Here is a 23,838-nt window from a genome sequence, read left to right on the forward strand (position 1 = left end):
TTTTAATTTTATCTATTTTTCGAGCGTATGCACGAACCTACTTTTTTGATCATATAAAATAATGCATGAATTTTAATATTAAATATTTAGGTTCTCGTTAAAATAACTATTTAATCAGATCACTCAATGATTCATAAATTGGTATGATAAAGAAAAAAAAAATGTTACCTAAGATATTAAATTAAATATTGATTAAAAATATCCGTTTGTCATTACCAAGAAAAATTTATTTCATACTCTCGATTATCTTCATCTAGGAAAAAAGACAAGGTAATAACCCTCGGAGAAAAAGGACGTTAGTGAGGGTGAATTTCATTGAAGTGACGATAAGATGGCGAAAGAAAGAAAGGAAGAGAAATGTAAGAAGAAGAAGGAAGGAAGGAAGAAAAGAACATTCTTGATATCCTTGGATACCAAGAAAATCCTTGGATATGATCGTGCCAGTGTAATATGTAACAAGTATTGAGCATGTAACGATCGGTACACGGTTTGTGCCCCCTTCCACCTTCCCCAGAGGAAAGATCAAGCTACGATTCTTCCTCGCGTACGCATATGCACGCGAACGAATGATCGAGTGAACGAGTAAGCGAGCGTCCTCTTCGTCTTCGCCCTCTCTCCATCTTTCTTTCTCTCTCTCCCGTATCTGTGTGTACGCTTAACGCACACGGCTAAGCCAATTGGAGAGCCAAGACTTGGCCAAGTCTTTATAAGTAGGAGCCATCCGAGTCCTCAGGACTTACTCCCTCTCGAGGAACGTACCACGATCGGCGACCGATTTTGCAGAATAGTTTCTCAAAAGACGTCGTTCGTATAAGAGTAGCCCTCGACTGTTCCAACAAGGAGAGAGAGAGAGAGAGAGAGAGAGAGAGGGAGGGAGAAAGAGAGAAAAAGGGTGGAAGAGAAAGAGTGTTCTTGTCGTTTATTACTCCTGTTGTTTCTGCTTGGAAATGAAGAAGGAAATTTATTCCGAAGATCGAATAATCTAAAGGAAAGCTATAGAAATTACGGAAGATGCGGAAGAAGTCTATAGATCGTCATTGAAGGAGTTAGGATCTATATTCTCTATGAGTATCTTCCCTTTCAATAAGGTAAGTACTTTCAGTGATTTATCGATCAATTTAGTTAGTTTTCCAAATGACTTTTTCGAACACCGTGTTGAAAGATTATAGTAAGGGTCGGAGTTAATCGATCATTAAAATTAATTTATGAATCGTTTACTACACAAACAATCGTTAGTATCATAAATTCAACTATATTTTCTTTGTTGTTTTCTATCAGTTTTGTTTTGTGTTACGCGAGTCATAAATCTTCTTTCCTTGATCACACGCAGCGCGTTTTATATGTTTCGAATTTAATGAGAACATTTCGCAACGGTATCGAATCTTTAATTAATCTATCGAAAGAATTCGAGAATGTCTATCATAAATCTTTTATTAATATTTTTTTCTTTTATGATTCTTTCTAGACCTTGTGAATTTCTTTTTTTTTTTATTACCTTCTTGAGGATGTTAGATTCTTAAACTCGACACGAATGTAAATTGCTTTCCCGTAGAGTATTGGAATTCGTCAGTGATTGCATGGACTATCGAATGTTTCGTGACCATTTCCGGCGTAGATTTCCTCTAACGCCTTGGCATTTTGAAAACTCTTAAATAACTCGATCGCATAACAACTACGAAGCAAGAGGAACATCTATTCTCTGCGGAAGATCGAAACTTGCTCAATGGAAATTGCATCAATCTTAAATGCACATCCCGTTTTCTCTATCAGTGAACGTTATGCGTGAATGATTCAAACCGAAATACAAACAACAATCAGTGGACGCGAATCTTTAACAATTTTACATCCAGCATATGAAAGAAAATAATACACAAAAAGAAATCTTTTAGTGTCTTCGATATGTCACTCTTAGTATCTATTTGAAATATTAATTTAAACAGTTTAAACAATTTCTGTTTCAAATAAAACTTATTTGAAACAGAAATTGAGAAATAAAATTTCTTTTGTCAAATATATAAGAATGCAAAATTAGCATAATTTCGAACGTCCGGGGACACCTAATGGAATTAGGAAAACCCGTGAATGTGTACTGTTGGCCAGATGATTATAATGCAACGAATAATCGAAGTTCGAGGACTCGACGTCTATAATTGAATCGGACGATACCTCATCGATCCTTGCTTTTCATTCATCTCTCGCGCCAATTACACAACTATGGCGCCGGTCTACAGTGACGAGGTCCACACTGGGTCGTTTTTGTTTTTTTTATCCGTTCCAAATCAATCGTGATTCCTGAATCATAATCGTCATGATCTCATTTACGTGGGAAATTAAAAAAAAATAGAGGAACAGACGAGTAACGTCAATGACCTGTCGATTAGAAGAAAAGGAGAAAAAATAAAAAAGAGCAATGAAACTTAGCCGTCGTTGACCCATTGAAAATTGTTTCCGCAATGATCGCGAAACATAGATCGATGTCATTCGACAAGCTAGAGGATGATCACGTAACCGTTTCACCTCGTTACAAGGCGGGATTACGAATTTGACAAGGTGTCCGTGACTCAAACGTGCCAAGCCGAAAAATTCACAGTCCAATCTGTAATTCCTGTCACACCCGTACGACCGAAAACTGAATGTTATCGAGTCTGTATTTGGATCGAATGCGATTCGAATGCTTCGCTCGAAACAAACCGATCGATCGATCTTGGCATTGAACTACGCGAGAGAAACGCCGATTCCACTTATACATATATACATTTATGCCCGTCCTCGACATTGTCTCGTCACGATCATTCTGAGAGCACTTTGTGATCCATAAATGGCAGCGTCCTTAAGCCCAGTGGCGTCAACCATACTATCTTAGTTTTCATTTTTAATTGAAATTTTCCTGATTTTTAACTTCTACATGAGGTTCGAATGTTTTCAATTTGTGAAAAGAATTATATGATATATTGAACAATTAAATATTTTTTACTTTTGAATAGGCCAATCTTGCATCATTACGATTATTTCTCCGTTAATTTCTCTGTAATAATATTTATTAATAGATAAATCTTAGAAAGGATAATTTGCTAGTAATAAAACAAAAGTAATTCTTAGAAGAAATTATACCTAAGTATTAGACACATGTTCAAAAAACAACCACAACTTTGACGCCACTGTTTAAAGTATTTGCTAAGAAACGAAACAACCGGCAAAACAATATCATGAGGCGCTGAGATACATTATGTACGAGGACTGGACACACGTGAAACTTTTTCGGCCCTTTTTAGTCACCACCTCGTGAGTACTAAGAACAGAACGAACATACTACGAAAAATTTTTACAAACGAGATTCAGGATGCTTTCTACGTGCATCTCACGGTACTACAATTAGCATGAATTATCTTGTGGTTGACCATGAAGAAGTAATATTTTTCATTTAATCGTGGATCATTATATTTCCTATTTTGGTCATCATCGAAGAAATCATTGTTAAAGTTTCAAAAAAGTGAAGAAAAATTGATGTACGAACGCAGGAACAGATATGGTACATACATGAAAACAATCCTTCCGAACGTCCTTCCAACGATAATCGATTCTCGCAAGCATTCGTTTAAAATACGGCCGAATATGGCGCGAACTTTGAAATATCGGTTGGCACGTGCCCAATCTTCGTATTACTAACATTTATCCACCATTCTTGGCTTTCTCATTTTCCATTGAAAATTGTCGACGAGGTCAACGATGAAGGACGAAGAAGAAGAAGGAATAGAGAGATCCTTGAACCCTCACCGGTTGGCGCGGTGAGACCTGTACGAAGACGCGTATGATGAAGAATACATGGTTAATGCGGCGTAGCGTGATTGTGGTGGAAGAGAACCTGAAAACGAAAAGGAAAAAAGGGCTTGGAAAAAGGAAAAGATCGATTCGTCTGTTGCTGGTGGTTGCGAAGATAGTAGCAAGTGAATAGAAAGAGAGCTCACGAGAGCAGGCATTTTCCAAGTATCCCTTTAATTATAATCCACTGAGAATGTAAATATACTTGGATGAAACATTGATTCTTCTCCGAAAAAATTGGTGAATGAGCTATAAATAAGATATTTTTCTTCGCAGTGGTGCCGAAATAACAATTCTAAATGTATCAGGACAACAAGATTATTTCGAACGATCAAAGATTTTCCACTCATTTACATTTGTCTTGTAATTTGTAAAGTATTTTCGGGAAACTGTCTTTTTATAATACTTATTTACTATGTTATTAATTTTAACGTCATTAATTCATATCTATTAACCATTAAAATCGTCGATTTCAGAATATTTTTAAAATTACTCTTTACGTATTTCAATCTTTAGATATCATGACCTGATTTTGTCAAATCTAATCACATCGTATGCAACTGTTACGACTTACAGTAAATAATTTTAATGAGAATCAGGTCAAATATCATTTCGAAATTACCTAAATCTTGAAGTCGTCGAATTCTGATTGAGGATATTACTGAGTATTGAATAAAGACAAGAAAAAGAAAATAAGTTCGATCGTAAATACGTATATCAGATTCTTTCAACAAGTTAGCTTCAATCTGATGCCATTGTCAATAAGAACAGGAGAGATACATTCACGATGGAAAGATTCATAAATGAAAACGATGGAGAGGGAGAAGAAACGACCTTGCAACTTTCAACGGCAAGGCTGCGCTTATGGCAGCGTACTTGCCATCATAACAATCTTAGGTTCACTGTACCGAGTTGCATCGTGTGCAATACGATACCAACCTAGTGGATTCGCATCGTCATGTAGCATCAGGTAGTCTTGATAGATCTCAATTAGATTATAAGCGCAAACGCAAGTCTGATCCTACATATCCTCACATACTTTCGCATCCCTATCTTTGATCTATTGCAATTTCAATCAGACATTCTGTATATATATATATATATATATATATACAGAATATATATATATACATATATATATATATATACATATATATGTATATATATATATATGTATATGTATATATATATATGTATATGTATATATATATGTATATGTATATATATGTATATGTATATATATATGTATATGTATATATATATGTATATGTATATATATATGTATATGTATATATATATGTATATGTATATATATATGTACATATATATATATATATATGTATATGTATATATGTATGTATGTATATTGACTTAAAAAAAATCAATTTGATTAAGTTTTTCATCAATTTTTCTTTCTTTTTAACTCTTACACGTTTCACTGTGGCTAGATTCAATCTACGATCCAAGTAAATTCGATCATATCGATCCAAGGATTTATTATCGAGGATCTACTATCTAACATCAGATTGATCGATACCTTCAAATAGTTATCAACTCAATTTGGATATTAATTTTGTAAGGTTTTAATTAAATTAGAAATATTTAATGGAAGATTTTTTTTTAATGCGGCCTAAAATTATTTATAAATTAGGCCGCACTGTTTTAATCGTATTTTTCTTGTGGAATTCTATTGAGAAATTATATAAATAATGCGAATAACGGTGTGTGATTTCGAATAATATTTCCATACGATCGTAACACCGAACCGGTTTTGGTTGTTTTCCTGGTACACAGTTGTCCAAATTCGTAGAAGAACATTTCAACTTTTCACAAAGGCTTTCCCATTTTCTTTCGTGCGAAATGTTAAAGCGAAAAATCGATGCAGTTGTTTATAAATGGGAACTTCTTGAAACATGCTCAATCAATCGTTATATTGATTTTTACCATCGATACGTGGAAAATTCCAATAATCGCTTGTAATTCGAGGTCGAACGTATCGAACGTTAAGATTTTTTTTTCTTTCTCTTTTTCTCTTCATCCAAAGTTTATCACGTTATTTTCTTTTTTTTTCTGACTCTAACTAATATCAAAACTTTCGATGAGTGACATACACATCTTCCCATCTGCGATTATCGTGAAATCAAAGCAACTCGTATATGGAACTTTCCTTTACAAAAATGATGATTATAAAAATAATCGTACCGTTTCAATTTAAAAAATATCTACTTATATATACCGAAAAAGGCATTTAAATTTGTCTCCATTGATGGTGGATGACATTGGTGGCTTAGGAAATTAGAAAAATTCTGTATCCTGTGAGTAATCGTTCATAAAAATCTTTAGCAACGAATTAGCATTCTCGCTTGATGGAATGAGAATCGACTAAAAGTTAGGAAGTCTTTGAAGGGCACGGGCACATTATAATTGTTTCAAATGATAGTAATACCAGTTCTTTTTTATGAGTCAATGACTTCGCTTGTAAGAAACATGATGAAGGACCGTATGACGTTAATTAAATCATTCGAATAATCATGGTCCGGTACAAGCCGAATTTCTTTCTCTCCTTCCAACAGAACGAACTTCCTTTTGGTAGGTTCACGAAAGTAGAAAATCATGGGTTGCAAGCTACCAAGAAGCATGCAATTATCGATAATAATTGCGAGGTAAAACGATGCTTCGAGCACCGTTGCAAATAATGTACGTAGTACCATTTTCGTCCCTTTCGAGGAGAGAAAAAATCAGAAATAAGAATTACTTCCTAGAGGAGTGCATTCCGAAAAAATTTGAAGCTAAGATCATTTGAAATCTTCACCAGCATTTCTTCCGCATTTATCCTTTATGATTTTCTTTTTCTAATTCATTCGTACGTATGAAAATTATACTCAATCGATATGATAATGAACATTGATAAAACAGGAACTAAATAATTAGGTAACGACCATTATTATTTAAAGAAAAAGAAATCTTTTTATTTACCTTTCGTATCAGTTATTCTGCATGGAATCTTTTCAAAGTGTTCAGAAAAACGAAGGTTTCTTCGGAAAATCGAAGAATAAGGAACAAAAATAAAGACTTGTTGGTCGGTCGAGTAAATTGCACGAGAAGAGTTGAGATGCGAGAAGCATGTCGTCCTTGAGACGTTTCGAGACCACTTCGGGTTCTTTCGATCGCAACGGCAGGTGGTAGACCTGTCTGAATCGGTTTATAAATAAGTCGTGTAATGCTTTCATGACTTGTCATTACTCGCTCACACGGTCATGGTGTACAATCCTCGTCTTGTATATCCAATTACACCATATTTATAAATTTCGTATGGTCTTATACTTATTATTATTAATAATAGTTTTATCCTTATAGTATTTAAAAAGAATTATATCAAAACATTTTTTTTAGCTTAGTGTTGAAATATTAAAGATATCGCCAGATAACATCGTGAGATCATGTTATCGAATAAGTAAATTGGTAACCGTTTCATCGAAATATCGACCCACATTACGAGGAGCCGTGCGATTTGGGTGAAGTACCATCCCACTCTTGAATGAAACATTCTGCGTCGCGAAGACCACAGACCCGTTGATATAATCTCCGTCTCTTGAATACAAATCGAGATTATCCCAGGCGAATTATGCTCTCGATTCACGGACACGATCTCGTAAATAACCTCAGAGAATTTTCCTACTATGCGGTAACATGCATTGTTCTTTGCAAACAGAATGCACAATGTTGAAACTAACTTTTTGTTTTTTATATCAATTCGAAAATTTGAAACACAGTTTTATAAAATTATGAATTAAATAATTAAATATAGATATAACGATATTTGTGATCATAAATGAAATAAAAACGTAAGAACACGAAGAATCTTAAAATAAGATAGCTATATAATCGTTGGATCATTTTTGCGTTCAATCCAGTAGTCATGAATGGTAATTTGTAATCGTCGTTGCAGCTCGTGTCATTGACTCGGAACTAGACAACTTGCTAAACCTGTATTCTCTATCCTTTTATGCCAGGAAAATTAGTCATTCGATAAAAAAAAAAATTAAAAGAATTCTGAATAAATTCATCAATGAAAATGATATTATGATATTGAATACTTCAACGATCACGTTATCGAACTTCGTCTCCTTTCATTAGAGTAATACTTCAAGAAAACGTAAATCCGCATTCTTAAGTTATGTCTTTATTCATAACAATTTTTTTCGATCTTATTTCATAACTTTCGCTTTAAAGCCTTGCGTTAGTTTCTTTCATAACATATTTGCAAAAAGAAAAAGAATTCGCATTCGAAGTATGTAGACAGGATTGTAAAAGAAAAAGGAGAAATTCCAATGTTTTCTTTTCGACTCTCATCGAATAGAATCGTCAAACGAAGTATAAGTAGTTGAGAGTTAGCATTGACATTGAACCTCCAAGACGCCGGTAATGTCGTTGGAACCTTGAGATCCTCTCTCCTAGTCGAATATGTTACAGGAAACACCGTTGAATTTGCATTCTCGGATTACGTCAGCATGCTCCCACGATCTCTGAGTTCGTTCCTTCATCCCAATCTTAAGATAGAATCACAAGAGAATGAGGTTGCATGGTCTTCTTTCTTTCGAGTCCTCTTCCTTTTAACCGGCTCCTCTTTCACTCTCTTTCTCGTATTGCACGGTCGTTCCACCCTCATTCCTCGTAGCCTCGATTGATAAATTGATCTTCATCACGAATACAATAAGTTAACAATAAGGTCGACCTAAGTAATACATTTTCTCAAAGCTTTCGATCGATGTTATTTCATTTTATTTTATTTTTTCTTTTCGTAATACCTTAGAGAATCCAGAATTGTATAATAAAAACATTAGACATTTTGTTTTATTCGAGCGATTTAAAGATTGTTAGATAGAACGGACATTGCGATAGAAAGGAAAAGATTAAAGCAAGCTTTTAGATACTCATTTATTCGAAACATGGTTTACAGAGATAGATGCAATCGCTTTCCTGCATACCATAGAGGGGAAACAATAATTTCTAAATATTCCATTTATACAGTAGCGTTCTCCTATTACATAAGAAAGTATAGCTAAAAAGAACATAGAATCTAAAACCGGTTTACGATATAACTACTTTTCCAATATCACGGTTACATTGAAAATAAGTTCAATGCCAAATAACAAATACAATTTTATGAAAGACTTTTCCCAAGAAACGCTCGCGAAAGTAAACAAAAATGCAAACATTAGTGTGAAATTAAAACCGATTCTATACTCTACGATTACATTATATCAGACTTGTAGAAAAGAAAATAAGATCTTAATTAAGATAAGTGAAGCTTTTAAACTTAACAATATATATATATATATATATATATATATATATATATATATATATATATATATATATATAATATACCGCAATAAGCCTTCTCAGTTACATCTTTAATAATTTTCTTCTATCTGTAACATTTTTACATTTCTATTTTAATATCTGATTTGAAGATAAAACATAAACTTGATACTCTTTCGTTAGAAAATGAATATATTATTTTCATTTAAAGGATCACATCAATCCGTATTACACAGACAATATAGTAGATCATGATGGTTACAATTCGTTAAGAGAGATGCTGCCAGAACTTCTCTCGTCCCTTCTTTGGTATAGTGGACCGTATTTATGGCAGTAGATCGAGTGCACTTGGTTGCATCTCCTGCGGCAACTAGTCCCATTGGCGGCGGCCTAGGGAGACGGAGAACAAATTGCATTCTACGTATTCAGAATTGCTAACTGACATGTCATAGTTAATTTCACTTGGATCAAATGAAAGAAAGAAAAACCACAGGGATTCTCTGATCTACTATTCTCTCCGATTCTATATTATCGCTATATTATAGTATGTCCAACACACGAAATTTTATAACTTCAATCTTGGATCTGTTCAAATAAAAAATCTCATTTATATGAAAAATAATATTCGATTATCATCTCTCATAAAATGACTCCGTTAAAATAAAAAAAAAATCTCTATTTAAATAATTGAAAAATTTAATCGGTGGAATAAACGAAGATATAATGTCTTATTTACACTTATATCTTTTCTCTTAAAATTAGCCTCAATCGCACGAACGTATTATACATCATTAAATTATTTATTCTTATATATGATCAAAGAATGTTAAAGACGAATTTGGTGGTCCAAAAAGAACATTTAGATCGCCGCCAATGACGTTACGCGCCAATGTGGCATGCCTCTTCTTTCTCTCGTTGTACCAATGCAGATCGTGGATCAAGAAGGAAATACAAGGGTGGTGGTGAACCATTCCTGTGACTTCCATCTCGATAACCAACAGGAATTGTGGACTCGGAGACCACGCGTAGGATATCGGTGTTGATACTTGCATCGGAATAAAGTTTGTGCTTGCTAAAGGTACTCCTGCCGATCGCAGCAGGAATTTCGGAGAAACGCTCATTAACAAGATCGGGAGATCATTAAGAGCGTGATCAAATCTCGTTGAGATTTATCTCGAGGCTAAGTAATACAAAATTTTTTTGTTAATGAATTTGAATTGATGATATTTCGATCAGACGAAGAACATCTTACCTGATAGGTAAGACGAAACTTGATCTTTAAAAAATCATCGAACAAGTCTTTACAGTATTCAAACTGAATATTTCTGTGCGACGTTCCTCTACCTTAAATTTATAATTTGTATTAAGTGGGAGCGTCCGGAAATCATCACGAGAACGCCCAATAGGTATATGTATAACTGTACACGTAGATAATGCCAATGATTTATTCAAATGGTTATTTGACGATCGCGCACGCGGACCATCGTGTACACTTCAAAATACGAGACATGAAATCATTTACTGAGATTATCACTTCGAAACTGAATCGTGATTCAGCCGATCAGCATGGTAGATGATATGCAAGAGAATTATTCCGGCAACTTGCAAGGTCATGCGAATCAACAGTTAGAATCCCTCGACTGGTAATGTCTTTTAGTGAAAGAGAGAAGCTTCTTTCTCTTGGAGTTGTGCCAATCGGAACGTAGGAGTAACTGTACATATGCTTATCGTTAGCGTTCTTTATGCGAAATTCTTATTTAAGGAAATTCTTACCTTGTGTTCTAGAAAAAAAGTTGACCAGACGAATGACTCGCATGTCACGTCCGAACCTTTCAGTTTAACAGTACTTCGACTGCACAATAACGTTTTTCAGATGATCTTCCATTCGAAAAAAAATAATTAGTTTTATTTTTTTTTTGTTTTAGGTTCGATCTTATTGGAATAATGTGCACGAAACGGCAAATTCTGCATATTTTTATAGCCCTGATCTTGACATTTGCAGAAGCAGGTGAGATATTGGCCATATCGTTAATATCGTTCTCTTTTGAGTAGACTTCGAGTTTACTTCGAGGAACAATTTATGAATCGTCCTACACACATAAATCAATCTTTTCTTATCATTATATTATTATCTTCCTAATGTATTATCTCATAGATTTAACGCCCTCTAAATGAAAAAAACACTAAGACCTCTTCTTCGTGCATGTAAATTGTTTTAAACGAGGCGTTAAAATATTCTCTGAACTTCGATGAATTTAAATTGTAATACGTTTTCGGCATGAACCTTTAATCACTGGATCCATATTAAGGGCTCTTATTTCACTATTACGAAGAAGAAGACTCGTTCGTTAAGTACCTATGGCCAATTACGGCCCTGGATGGGTTACACGTGAGATGGGTGCTGAACGCAAACGAGCTTTCCTATTATTTTTGCCTTTACTCGTCTCGATCACCACTGTTGTTGTTGTTACTCTTGCCGTCAAACTGGTTCCATCCGAGACGCACAATCTTGGATGTATAGCGAACTCGTGAAAAATATACTTCGTATCCTGCATGGCTCAGCTACTGGATACAAGAAAGGTGCCAACGTGTCATGTTGATTCTATTTGATCTATTCCCGCAGAACATAGATTCTGAGTTCTTAATAAAACTTCCAAAATAATCATAGTCCTGTTTTTTTTATTACATTTGTAAAATAAAAAACTGACGATCTTATGTGTATATAATATTAATTATTTGAAAATTAAAAATGTTATCTAAGTAGTTCTGGATTTCTATAAATAATCGAACTTTGAATAAAAAATTTTTTGAAGAAAAAAGATATTAAAAATGTAATGAAATTGGATATGATATCACAATATAAGTGTTTTGTTTCAGAACACCATGAGATTTACGAAGATCAATATAGAAAAAGTGATATCCCTTTCACCTGTTCCGAGGAAGGCTATCATCCTGATCCACACGACTGCAGAGTTTTCTACAGATGCGTCGATCAAGGCAACGGTGGTCCTTTGACAATTTTTAAGTTCGAATGTGGAATTGACACAGTATTTTCCAGAGAAAAAGGAAATATATGCATTCATCCAAATGATAGTGAACGACCAGAATGTGGTGGATTTGAGAATGAAATAGATTCTGATATTCAAAATCTCAGTATGGATTCATACCCATCTTATTCTACGTCCACAACAACTATTAAAATGACGGACAGCACAAATATAGCTACAGCAACCACTACAACAAAGGCTACAATAACTACCCAAGATTCAACGACTACAAGAAGATCTGAAATTAGTACCGAATTTTCAACAACTACCCAGCCATCAACATCTGAATCAAATAAAAATGAGACGATTGGTTTAGGAGGAGTACAATGTACTACTGATGGATTTTTATCTGATTTACAAGACTGTAGAAAATTTTATAGATGTGTAGACGAAGGTGCTGGAATATTACGAAAATATGAGTTTACTTGTGGAGTAGGAACTGTTTGGGATCCGAAGATCGAAGGATGCAACCATGCTTGGGCAGTTACGAGAGATGACTGCCGACAACGCCAAGAAAATGGCAATACAGATAGCGGACAATGGAATGGCGATATAGGAGCTAATGGAGGACAATGGAATGGAGATACAGGAGATAATGGAGGACAATGGAATGGTGATACAGAAAGTTGGAATGGTGACAGTGGTACATCAGGTAATAATAGTAAACCTGGTAATTCAGGAATTCCAGAAACACCAGGAATATCAGGTACTCCTGGAACATCAGGCATAGCTGGAATACCTGGCTACCCTGGCTCTCCAGGATCATCAGGCATTCCTGGCCTTCCTGGAACATCAGGTATTCCTGGAACAGCTGGCACTCCTGGTTCTCTTGGAACACCAGGTACTCATGCAACAGTTGGCACTCCTGGTTCTCCTGGAACACCAGGTACTCCTGGATCCCCTGGAACACCAGGTACTCCTGGATTCCCCGGAACAACAGGAACACCAGGTACTCCTGACATAGTTGGAACACCTAGTTCTCCTGGTACATCTGACACAGTTGGAATGTCTGGTTACCCTGGCTCTCCTGGTACACCCGGAACACCAGGCATAGCTGGAATACCTGGCTACCCTGGCTCTCCAGCATCATCAGGCATGCCTGGCCCTCCTGGAACAGCTGGCACTCCTGGTTCCCCTGGAACACCAGGTACTCCTGGAACAGCTGGCACTCCTGATTCTCCTGGAATACCAGGTACTCCTGGATCCCCCGGAACAACAGGAACACCAGGTATTCCTGGAATAGTTGGAACACCTAGTTCTCCTGATACATCAGGAACACCAGGCATAGATGGAAATCCTGGCTTCCCTGGTTCTCCTGGATCACCTGGCATCCCTGGATCCCCTGGAACAGCTGGCACTCCTGGTGCCCCTGGAACACCAGGTGCTCCTGGAACAGCTGGCACTCCTGGTTCTCCTGGAATACCAGGTACTCCTGGATCTCCTGGAACACCCGGAACACCAGGTACTCCTGGATCCCCTGGAACAACAGGAAAACCAGGTACTCCTGGCATAGTTGAAACACCTAGTTCTCCTGATACATCAGGAACATCAGGAATAGCTGGAAATCCTGGCTTCCCTGGTTCTCCTGGATCACCTGGCATCCATGGATCTGCTGGAACATCAGGTACTCCTGTAACAGCTGGCACTCCTGGTTCCCCTGGAACACCAGGTACTCCTGGTATAACTGGCACTCCTGGTTCTCCTGGAACAGCAGGTACTCCTGGATCTCCTGGAACACCCGGAACACCAGATACTCCTGGAACAGCTGGCATACCTGGTTCCCTTGGAAAACCAGGTACTCCTGGATCCCCTGGAACAACAGGAACACCAGGTACTCCTGGCATAATTGAAACACCAAGTTCTTCTGGTACACCTGGAACATCAGGTACACCAGGAACACCAGGAATAGCTGGAATACCTGGCTACCCTGGTTCTCCTGGATCATCTGGCATCCCTGGCTCTCCTGGAACATCAGGTTCTCCCGGAACAATTGGTGCTTCTGGTTCCCCTGGAACACCGGGTACTCCTGGAATACCTGGCACTCCTGGAAGCCCAGGTTCCCCAGGAACACCTGGTAGTCTTGGATCCTCTGGCAGCCCTGGATCCCCTGGTACGCCTGGAACACCAGGCTCACCTGGATCACCTGGTACTCCTGGAATTCCTGGCACTCCTGGTACATCTGATATTGCTGTAACCACAGGGATTCCTGGTAGTTCAGACATATCTGGAAGTCCTGTTATTCCAGAAACTCCGAGTAGCAATGATACGTCAGATACCCCTATTATATCGGGTACTCCATATGTATGCATCGAAGAGGGATTCTTCCCTGATCCAAAGAATTGTCGTAAATTTTATCGATGTGTAAAAGATAGCAGTGAATTCATAAAATATGATTTTGAATGTGGTGTTGGAACTGTTTGGGATTCCACTATACAAAGTTGTAATCATGAGTACAACGTACCAAATTGTACAAGTAATGCTGAAGGGGATTTTACAACACCTGATTCTTCTGTCAATGAAATAGATTCTTCTACTCCTCTAAGTTCAAGTGAACAGCAACAAGTAAGCACATCCAGGCCTACTCAAGGCACAACACTAGCTAGTACTTCAGTGTCATATCTTCCCCCGGAAACATCTACAGAAGGCCCGACTACAACGTTTACAAGACCAGAAGATTCGGCAACATCGGCAGCAACTGACAGACCTGGTACTTCTGGAACTCTAGGTCCCACCGGACCCATCTCTCCTGGAACTTCTGGTTCACCTGGATCACCTGGTATTCCTGGATCACCTGGTACTCCTGGCTCACCTGGATCACCTGGTACTCCTGGAATACCTGGCACTCCTGGAAGCCCAGGTTCCCCAGGAACACCTGGTAGTCTTGGATCCTCTGGCAGCCCTGGATCTCCTGGTACCCCTGGAACACCAGGCTCACCTGGATCACCAGGCTCACCTGGATCACCTGGTACTCCTGGAATTCCTGGCACTCCTGGTACATCTGATATTGCTGTAACCACAGGGATTCCTGGTAGTTCAGACATATCTGGAAGTCCTGTCATTCCAGAAACTCCGAGTAGCAATGATACGTCAGATACCCCTATTATATCGGGTACTCCATATGTATGCATCGAAGAGGGATTCTTCCCTGATCCAAAGAATTGTCGTAAATTTTATCGATGTGTAAAAGATAGCAATGAATTCATAAAATATGATTTTGAATGTGGTGTTGGAACTGTTTGGGATTCCACTATACAAAGTTGTAATCATGAGTACAACGTACCAAATTGTACAAGTAATGCTGAAGGGGATTTTACAACACCTGATTCTTCTGTCAATGAAATAGATTCTTCTACTCCTCTAAGTTCAAGTGAACAGCAACAAGTAAGCACATCCAGGCCTACTCAAGGCACAACACTAGCTAGTACTTCAGTGTCATATCTTCCCCCGGAAACATCTACAGAAGGCCCGACTACAACGTTTACAAGACCAGAAGATTCGGCAACATCGGCAGCAACTGACAGACCTGGTACTTCTGGAACTCTAGGTCCCACCGGACCCATCTCTCCTGGAACTTCTGGTTCACCTGGATCACCTGGTATTCCTGGATCACCTGGTACTCCTGGCTCACCTGGATCACCTGGTACTCCTGGAATACCTGGCACTCCTGGAAGCCCAGGTTCCCCAGGAACACCTGGTAGTCTTGGATCCTCTGGCAGCCCTGGATCTCCTGGTACCCCTGGAACACCAGGCTCACCTGGATCACCAGGCTCACCTGGATCACCTGGTACTCCTGGAATTCCTGGCACTCCTGGTACATCTGATATTGCTGTAACCACAGGGATTCCTGGTAGTTCAGACATATCTGGAAGTCCTGTCATTCCAGAAACTCCGAGTAGCAATGATACGTCAGATACCCCTATTATATCGGGTACTCCATATGTATGCATCGAAGAGGGATTCTTCCCTGATCCAAAGAATTGTCGTAAATTTTATCGATGTGTAAAAGATAGCAATGAATTCATAAAATATGATTTTGAATGTGGTGTTGGAACTGTTTGGGATTCCACTATACAAAGTTGTAATCATGAGTACAACGTACCAAATTGTACAAGTAATGCTGAAGGGGATTTAACAACACCTGATTCTTCTGTCAATGAAATAGATTCTTCTACTCCTCTAAGTTCAAGTGAACAGCAACAAGTAAGCACATCCAGGCCTACTCAAGGCACAACACTAGCTAGTACTTCAGTGTCATATCTTCCCCCGGAAACATCTACAGAAGGCCCGACTACAACGTTTACAAGACCAGAAGATTCGGCAACATCGGCAGCAACTGACAGACCTGGTACTTCTGGAACTCTAGGTCCCACCGGACCCATCTCTCCTGGAACTTCTGGTTCACCTGGATCACCTGGTATTCCTGGATCACCTGGTACTCCTGGCTCACCCGGATCACCTGGTACTCCTGGAATACCTGGCACTCCTGGAAGCCCAGGTTCCCCAGGAACACCTGGTAGTCTTGGATCCTCTGGCAGCCCTGGATCCCCTGGTACCCCTGGAACACCAGGCTCACCTGGATCACCTGGTACTCCTGGAATTCCTGGCACTCCTGGTACATCTGATATTGCTGTAACCACAGGGATTCCTGGTAGTTCAGACATATCTGGAAGTCCTGTTACTCCAGAAACTCCGAGTAGCAATGATACGTCAGATACCCCTATTATATCGGGTACTCCATATGTATGCATCGAAGAGGGATTCTTCCCTGATGCAAAGAATTGTCGTAAATTTTATCGATGTGTAAAAGATAGCAATGAATTCATAAAATATGATTTTGAATGTGGTGTTGGAACTGTTTGGGATTCCACTATACAAAGTTGTAATCATGAGTACAACGTACCAAATTGTACAAGTAATGCTGAAGGGAATTTAACAACACCTGATTCTTCTGTCAATGAAATAGATTCTTCTACTCCTCTAAGTTCAAATGAACAGCAACAAGTAAGCACATCCAGGCCTACTCAAGGCACAACACTAGCTAGTACTTCAGTGTCATATCTTCCCCCGGAAACATCTACAGAAGGCCCGACTACAACGTTTACAAGACCAGAAGATTCGGCAACATCGGCAGCAACTGACAGACCTGGTACTTCTGGAACTCTAGGTCCCACCGGACCCATCTCTCCTGGAACTTCTGGTTCACCTGGATCACCTGGTATTCCTGGATCACCTGGTACTCCTGGCTCACCTGGATCACCTGGTACTCCTGGAATACCTGGCACTCCTGGAAGCCCAGGTTCCCCAGGAACACCTGGTAGTCTTGGATCCTCTGGCAGCCCTGGATCTCCTGGTACCCCTGGAACACCAGGCTCACCTGGATCACCAGGCTCACCTGGATCACCTGGTACTCCTGGAATTCCTGGCACTCCTGGTACATCTGATATTGCTGTAACCACAGGGATTCCTGGTAGTTCAGACATATCTGGAAGTCCTGTCATTCCAGAAACTCCGAGTAGCAATGATACGTCAGATACCCCTATTATATCGGGTACTCCATATGTATGCATCGAAGAGGGATTCTTCCCTGATCCAAAGAATTGTCGTAAATTTTATCGATGTGTAAAAGATAGCAATGAATTCATAAAATATGATTTTGAATGTGGTGTTGGAACTGTTTGGGATTCCACTATACAAAGTTGTAATCATGAGTACAACGTACCAAATTGTACAAGTAATGCTGAAGGGGATTTAACAACACCTGATTCTTCTGTCAATGAAATAGATTCTTCTACTCCTCTAAGTTCAAGTGAACAGCAACAAGTAAGCACATCCAGGCCTACTCAAGGCACAACACTAGCTAGTACTTCAGTGTCATATCTTCCCCCGGAAACATCTACAGAAGGCCCGACTACAACGTTTACAAGACCAGAAGATTCGGCAACATCGGCAGCAACTGACAGACCTGGTACTTCTGGAACTCTAGGTCCCACCGGACCCATCTCTCCTGGAACTTCTGGTTCACCTGGATCACCTGGTATTCCTGGATCACCTGGTACTCCTGGCTCACCCGGATCACCTGGTACTCCTGGAAGCCCAGGTTCCCCAGGAACACCTGGTAGTCTTGGATCCTCTGGCAGCCCTGGATCCCCTGGTACCCCTGGAACACCAGGCTCACCTGGATCACCTGGTACTCCTGGAATTCCTGGCACTCCTGGTACATCTGATATTGCTGTAACCACAGGGATTCCTGGTAGTTCAGACATATCTGGAAGTCCTGTTACTCCAGAAACTCCGAGTAGCAATGATACGTCAGATACCCCTATTATATCGGGTACTCCATATGTATGCATCGAAGAGGGATTCTTCCCTGATCCAAAGAATTGTCGTAAATTTTATCGATGTGTAAAAGATAGCAATGAATTCATAAAATATGATTTTGAATGTGGTGTTGGAACTGTTTGGGATTCCACTATACAAAGTTGTAATCATGAGTACAACGTACCAAATTGTGCAAGTAATGCTGAAGGGGATTTAACAACACCTGATTCTTCTGTCAATGAAATAGATTCTTCTACTCCTCTAAGTTCAAGTGAACAGCAACAAGTAAGCACATCCAGGCCTACTCAAGGCACAACACTAGCTAGTACTTCAGTGTCATATCTTCCCCCGGAAACATCTACAGAAGGCCCGACTACAACGTTTACAAGACCAGAAGATTCGGCAACATCGGCAGCAACTGACAGACCTGGTACTTCTGGAACTCTAGGTCCCACCGGACCCATCTCTCCTGGAACTTCTGGTTCACCTGGATCACCTGGTATTCCTGGATCACCTGGTACTCCTGGCTCACCTGGATCACCTGGTACTCCTGGAATACCTGGCACTCCTGGAAGCCCAGGTTCCCCAGGAACACCTGGTAGTCTTGGATCCTCTGGCAGCCCTGGATCCCCTGGTACCCCTGGAACACCAGGCTCACCTGGATCACCTGGTACTCCTGGAATTCCTGGCACTCCTGGTACATCTGATATTGCTGTAACCACAGGGATTCCTGGTAGTTCAGACATATCTGGAAGTCCTGTTATTCCAGAAACTCCGAGTAGCAATGATACGTCAGATACCCCTATTATATCGGGTACTCCATATGTATGCATCGAAGAGGGATTCTTCCCTGATCCAAAGAATTGTCGTAAATTTTATCGATGTGTAAAAGATAGCAATGAATTCATAAAATATGATTTTGAATGTGGTGTTGGAACTGTTTGGGATTCCACTATACAAAGTTGTAATCATGAGTACAACGTACCAAATTGTACAAGTAATGCTGAAGGGAATTTAACAACACCTGATTCTTCTGTCAATGAAATAGATTCTTCTACTCCTCTAAGTTCAAGTGAACAGCAACAAGTAAGCACATCCAGGCCTACTCAAGGCACAACACTAGCTAGTACTTCAGTGTCATATCTTCCCCCGGAAACATCTACAGAAGGCCCGACTACAACGTTTACAAGACCAGAAGATTCGGCAACATCGACAGCAACTGACAGACCTGGTACTTCTGGAACTCTAGGTCCCACCGGACCCATCTCTCCTGGATTACCTGGATCATCTATTGCTCCTGGATCACCTGGTACTTCTGGTACTTTGGAAACCCCTAGCAGCTCTGCCACTCCAGATTCCTCAGTTATACCAAGTAATTCATATCTATGTAATAAAGAAGGATTCTTCTCTGATCCTGATAGTTGCCAGAAATTCTATCGATGTGTAAAAGATGGCAATACATTCATGAAATATGTATTTGAATGTGCCATTGGTACTGTTTGGGATTCCAGTATACAAAGTTGTAATTACGATTACAACGTACCAAATTGTAGGAGTAACATTGTTGTCGACATGACAACACCCGATTCTTCTATCAATGAAATAGATTTTATTAATGGTTCAAGTACAAATGGACAGTCTGAAGTAAGTACTAGTAAACCTATGGAAAGTACAACATCTTCAATCTTTAGTTCTACTACAATAACAACTACTATTAATCATGAGGCACAATCTATGATTCCAACAACAATTATATCTACATCTTATTTACCACCATCAATTTCTGAAGTAATTAGTAGTACACAAATGACTTCTAGTACTAAACCTCCTGAAGTTACATCACAAGTAACATCAGCCTCATACTTACCTCCTATCAGTACTATGCAGTCAAATGACGTTGGTCAATCTGCAACTATATCACAACAGGTAAATACTACTCCATCAAGTACTGGACAAGTAGGAACGTCGGATTGTAATACAGAAAGTTTCATCCCAAACCCTAATGATTGCAAGAAGTTTTATCGATGTGTCAGTCATCAATCCGGATTTGTAAGATATGAATTTCAGTGCGGTCCTGGTACTGCTTGGGACCAAAGTATACAAACATGTAATTATATTGAACAAGTCAGTTCCTGCATGATAAATAATAATGAAATAGTAGGAGAACAAGGTTCTACCTCAACAACTAATTCTAGTAAAACACCTGTAACTATTAATGAAAAACCTGGACAGACTACAATAAAACCCTCCTCAACTTATATACCAACAACTTCTGACATCAATGAGGCTCAGTTTACATCTACTAAATCTGAAAATATGCAGTTACTTGCAGGATCAACTACTGAAAGTATGTCGTCTTCTAAACCGCCATATCCAATTTCATCTTCGCCATCTGAATCGACAGTTTCATCTTCTGAATCAAACACAGAATCATCTAATATGGTCAAACCGCCCTGCACGACATCCAAAATTAATAATACAATAGTTTGTAATGAAGAAGGATTTTATCTGCATCCAATATACTGTGAAAAATTCTATCGTTGCGTTAACAATGGAAAAGGATTTAACGTCTATCACTTTAATTGCCCACCGAGTACTATATTCGATCCCAGTATAAGCGCATGTAATTATCCGGAATCAGTCTATCCAGCAAGAGATTGTACTACATTAGCAGCAGAGCCAAGTTCATCTGGTAATGATATTATAACACAATCTACAACAATATCAGAAGCAACAGAAGAATCTTTGTCCACTGAGAGTTCAACAACGCAAATTAATAACGAAATGTCTACAGGAACTACAACATCAATGGTAGAATTTACAACCACAGGAATTTCAACAGAAATGACATCTATGACATCGGAACAAACAACTTCCGGGGAAATTACATCCATGTCCAGTACTGAATCATTCACTTCAACAGTGACCGAAAGGTTAACAGAACCAACATCAAGTTCCACTGAACAAACAACAGAATCAACGACAATTTCTACAGAACAAACAACAGAACCAACATCAAGTTCCACTGAACAAACAACAGAATCAACGACAATTTCTACAGAACAAACAACAGAATCAACGACAATTTCTACAGAACAAACAACAGAATCAACAAGTTTCACTGAACAAACGACAGAATCAACAACAAGTTCCATTGAACAAACAACAGAATCAACTGTAAGTTCCACTGAACAAACAACAGAATCAACTGTAAGTTCCACTGAACAAACAACAGAATCAACTGTAAGTTCCACTGAACAAACAACAGAATCAACTGTAAGTTCCACTGAACAAACAACAGAATCAACTGTAAGTTCCACTGAACAAACAACAGAATCAACTGTAAGTTCCACTGAACAAACAATAGAATCAACTGTAAGTTCCACTGAACAAACAACAGAATCAACAGAAGAATCGTCTATGAGTTCTATGCAATCAGAAGCACCTGCTAGTGAATCAACAACGGAACAATTTACTACAGAATCTCAAAAACAGTCAACAACTGAATCTCAAGAACAATCAACGACTGATAGTTCAGAACATTCTACCACGGAATCTCAAGAACCATCCACCACAGAATCTCAAGAGTCGATTACACAGACACAAGAGGGATCTACTACGGAATCAGATGAATCGACTTCTACAACCAAAGAACCTTCGATGGTGACATCTTGTCCTATTGGAAATTTAACTGATGAACAGATAACTCTTATTTGTCCCACAGGATTCCGTAAACATCCGCGATATTGTAATTTGTTCTACCAATGTACCATTGAAGGTAATATGGAAATCAAGGTTCTCGTTTTAAGTTGTCCCGAAAATACTATCTTCGACGAGCAAAAAATTCAATGTCTTCCTGAAAATGAAACCAGTCAAGGTTGTACAGGTCTTCGTGCCAATGCTAGATTTTACAGAAAGTTGGAAGAAAATTCTATAACACCGGTACGTATTAAAGTCATAAAATGAAATAAATTCATCATTTCATTAATAGATTATTAATTTAACACATTCTTATTTCAGGTGAAAGTCTCATCGCAACCTTTATGTCCTGACATTGGACATTATCCATATCAGCAGGGTTGTAGCAACACATTTTATAAATGCAAACGAGACAATAGAGATAATTTGCAAGGATATTTTTATAAGTGTCCTGCGAACTTCATTTACTGGTCGGTTTCTAGAAGATGTGAACGTGCTACTCGTCTACCTATGTGCACACATTTAGCACACAGGAAGAATGATTTTTGGGACAGTCGATGGCAATTACCAGTCGAAGACATCAATCTTTCCGCGAGAGCATTGCGTCTCTTTTGAGTCATTAGCTAATGATACACTACTTTCGTAAATTTCCAAGAACAGTATAAATCTCTCAGGTTACATGCAAAACTTGTCATCAGGAAACATTATACAAGTCTTGCACGTAGAAGTGAATGAGACGGTTAATCGGATTTTGTCAACATGGCTGCCGAAGATATAATATTTGACAGATCTTCGATAGCCATCTTGAAACGATTTACGTTCGTTCCAGCTTCTACAATGAAACTGATAATATTTTTCTATTATAATCAGTTTCATTTAGAGTAGTTAGTTTAAATAATTACTAATTATCATCGATCATAATTCATATCATCGTGCCGTTCAATTTTTTTTGAAGACAATATTGAATATTTTTGACAAGAGATCATAAGCGATAATTGGGGTTTTGGTTGCGGGACTTGTATGCAATACACGACTGTATTTAATAGTATAGTAAATCATATGTATATTTATTAAGCTGATAATTAGTTTAAATAGTATTGATAGAAGTTCACGGAAAGATTCTCAGGAAATGTTTTCGTTGTGGAGTGATCTATACTCTTAAAACGGGAATAACATTTTTGAAGCGACTGAATTTATATGTTTGAAATGTAAAAAAAAAAGAGGAAGAGAGATCTTCATAAGAAACAAAATTAAACATTTCAATCAATTTCTATATTTACCTTGTACATAATTATGTTTTCGTACTTCTAATTCAATATATCATTATAAGTAATATAGACACATAGTATACAAATATTTTAGTAAATATGTATACATGATTTTCGCGTGTTTATATACGATCTCTGCCTAAACGACTACAAATAAAATGTGAGTTTTTCAATGTAATGTGTATCTTATTTTCCTGAAATATAGTCGTTTAAGAAAAAAATTTACTACATACAGATATTGCCATATTTTAATTCGAATAGAAAATATCACCTACAATTTTAACTACAGACTTACATTGCTAGATGGCGCAATCACTACACATGCACATAAAGAAATCGCACTGATGTATCACTGCGCCTCC

General features: G+C 38.4%; 1 protein-coding gene across 1 annotated transcript; it reads left to right on the plus strand.

The window, feature by feature from the left end:
• The first annotated feature begins 810 nt into the window (after positions 1–810).
• LOC124426243 (mucin-12-like) lies at positions 811–23,723 on the plus strand. The gene is made up of 4 exons (XM_046967686.1): positions 811–1,088; positions 11,070–11,152; positions 12,022–22,451; positions 22,530–23,723. Exons 2-4 carry the CDS (start codon positions 11,089–11,091, stop codon positions 22,821–22,823), a joined length of 10,788 nt encoding a protein of 3,595 aa, XP_046823642.1. The 5' UTR covers positions 811–1,088; positions 11,070–11,088; the 3' UTR covers positions 22,824–23,723.
• The last annotated feature ends 115 nt before the right edge of the window (positions 23,724–23,838 follow it).

Source organism: Vespa crabro, chromosome 8 (genome assembly GCF_910589235.1).
Source record: "Vespa crabro chromosome 8, iyVesCrab1.2, whole genome shotgun sequence".
In the NCBI taxonomy this organism is placed as follows: domain Eukaryota; kingdom Metazoa; phylum Arthropoda; class Insecta; order Hymenoptera; family Vespidae; genus Vespa; species Vespa crabro.

Coding starts and splice junctions, on each gene's coding strand:
- LOC124426243 (XM_046967686.1), top strand. CDS start 11,089: ATGTGCACGAAACGGCAAATTCTGCATATTTTTATAGCCCTGATCTTG. Junction 11,153..12,021: donor CTTGACATTTGCAGAAGCAG/GTGAGATATTGG, acceptor GTTTTGTTTCAG/AACACCATGAGATTTACGAA. Junction 22,452..22,529: donor AAGAAAATTCTATAACACCG/GTACGTATTAAA, acceptor TTCTTATTTCAG/GTGAAAGTCTCATCGCAACC.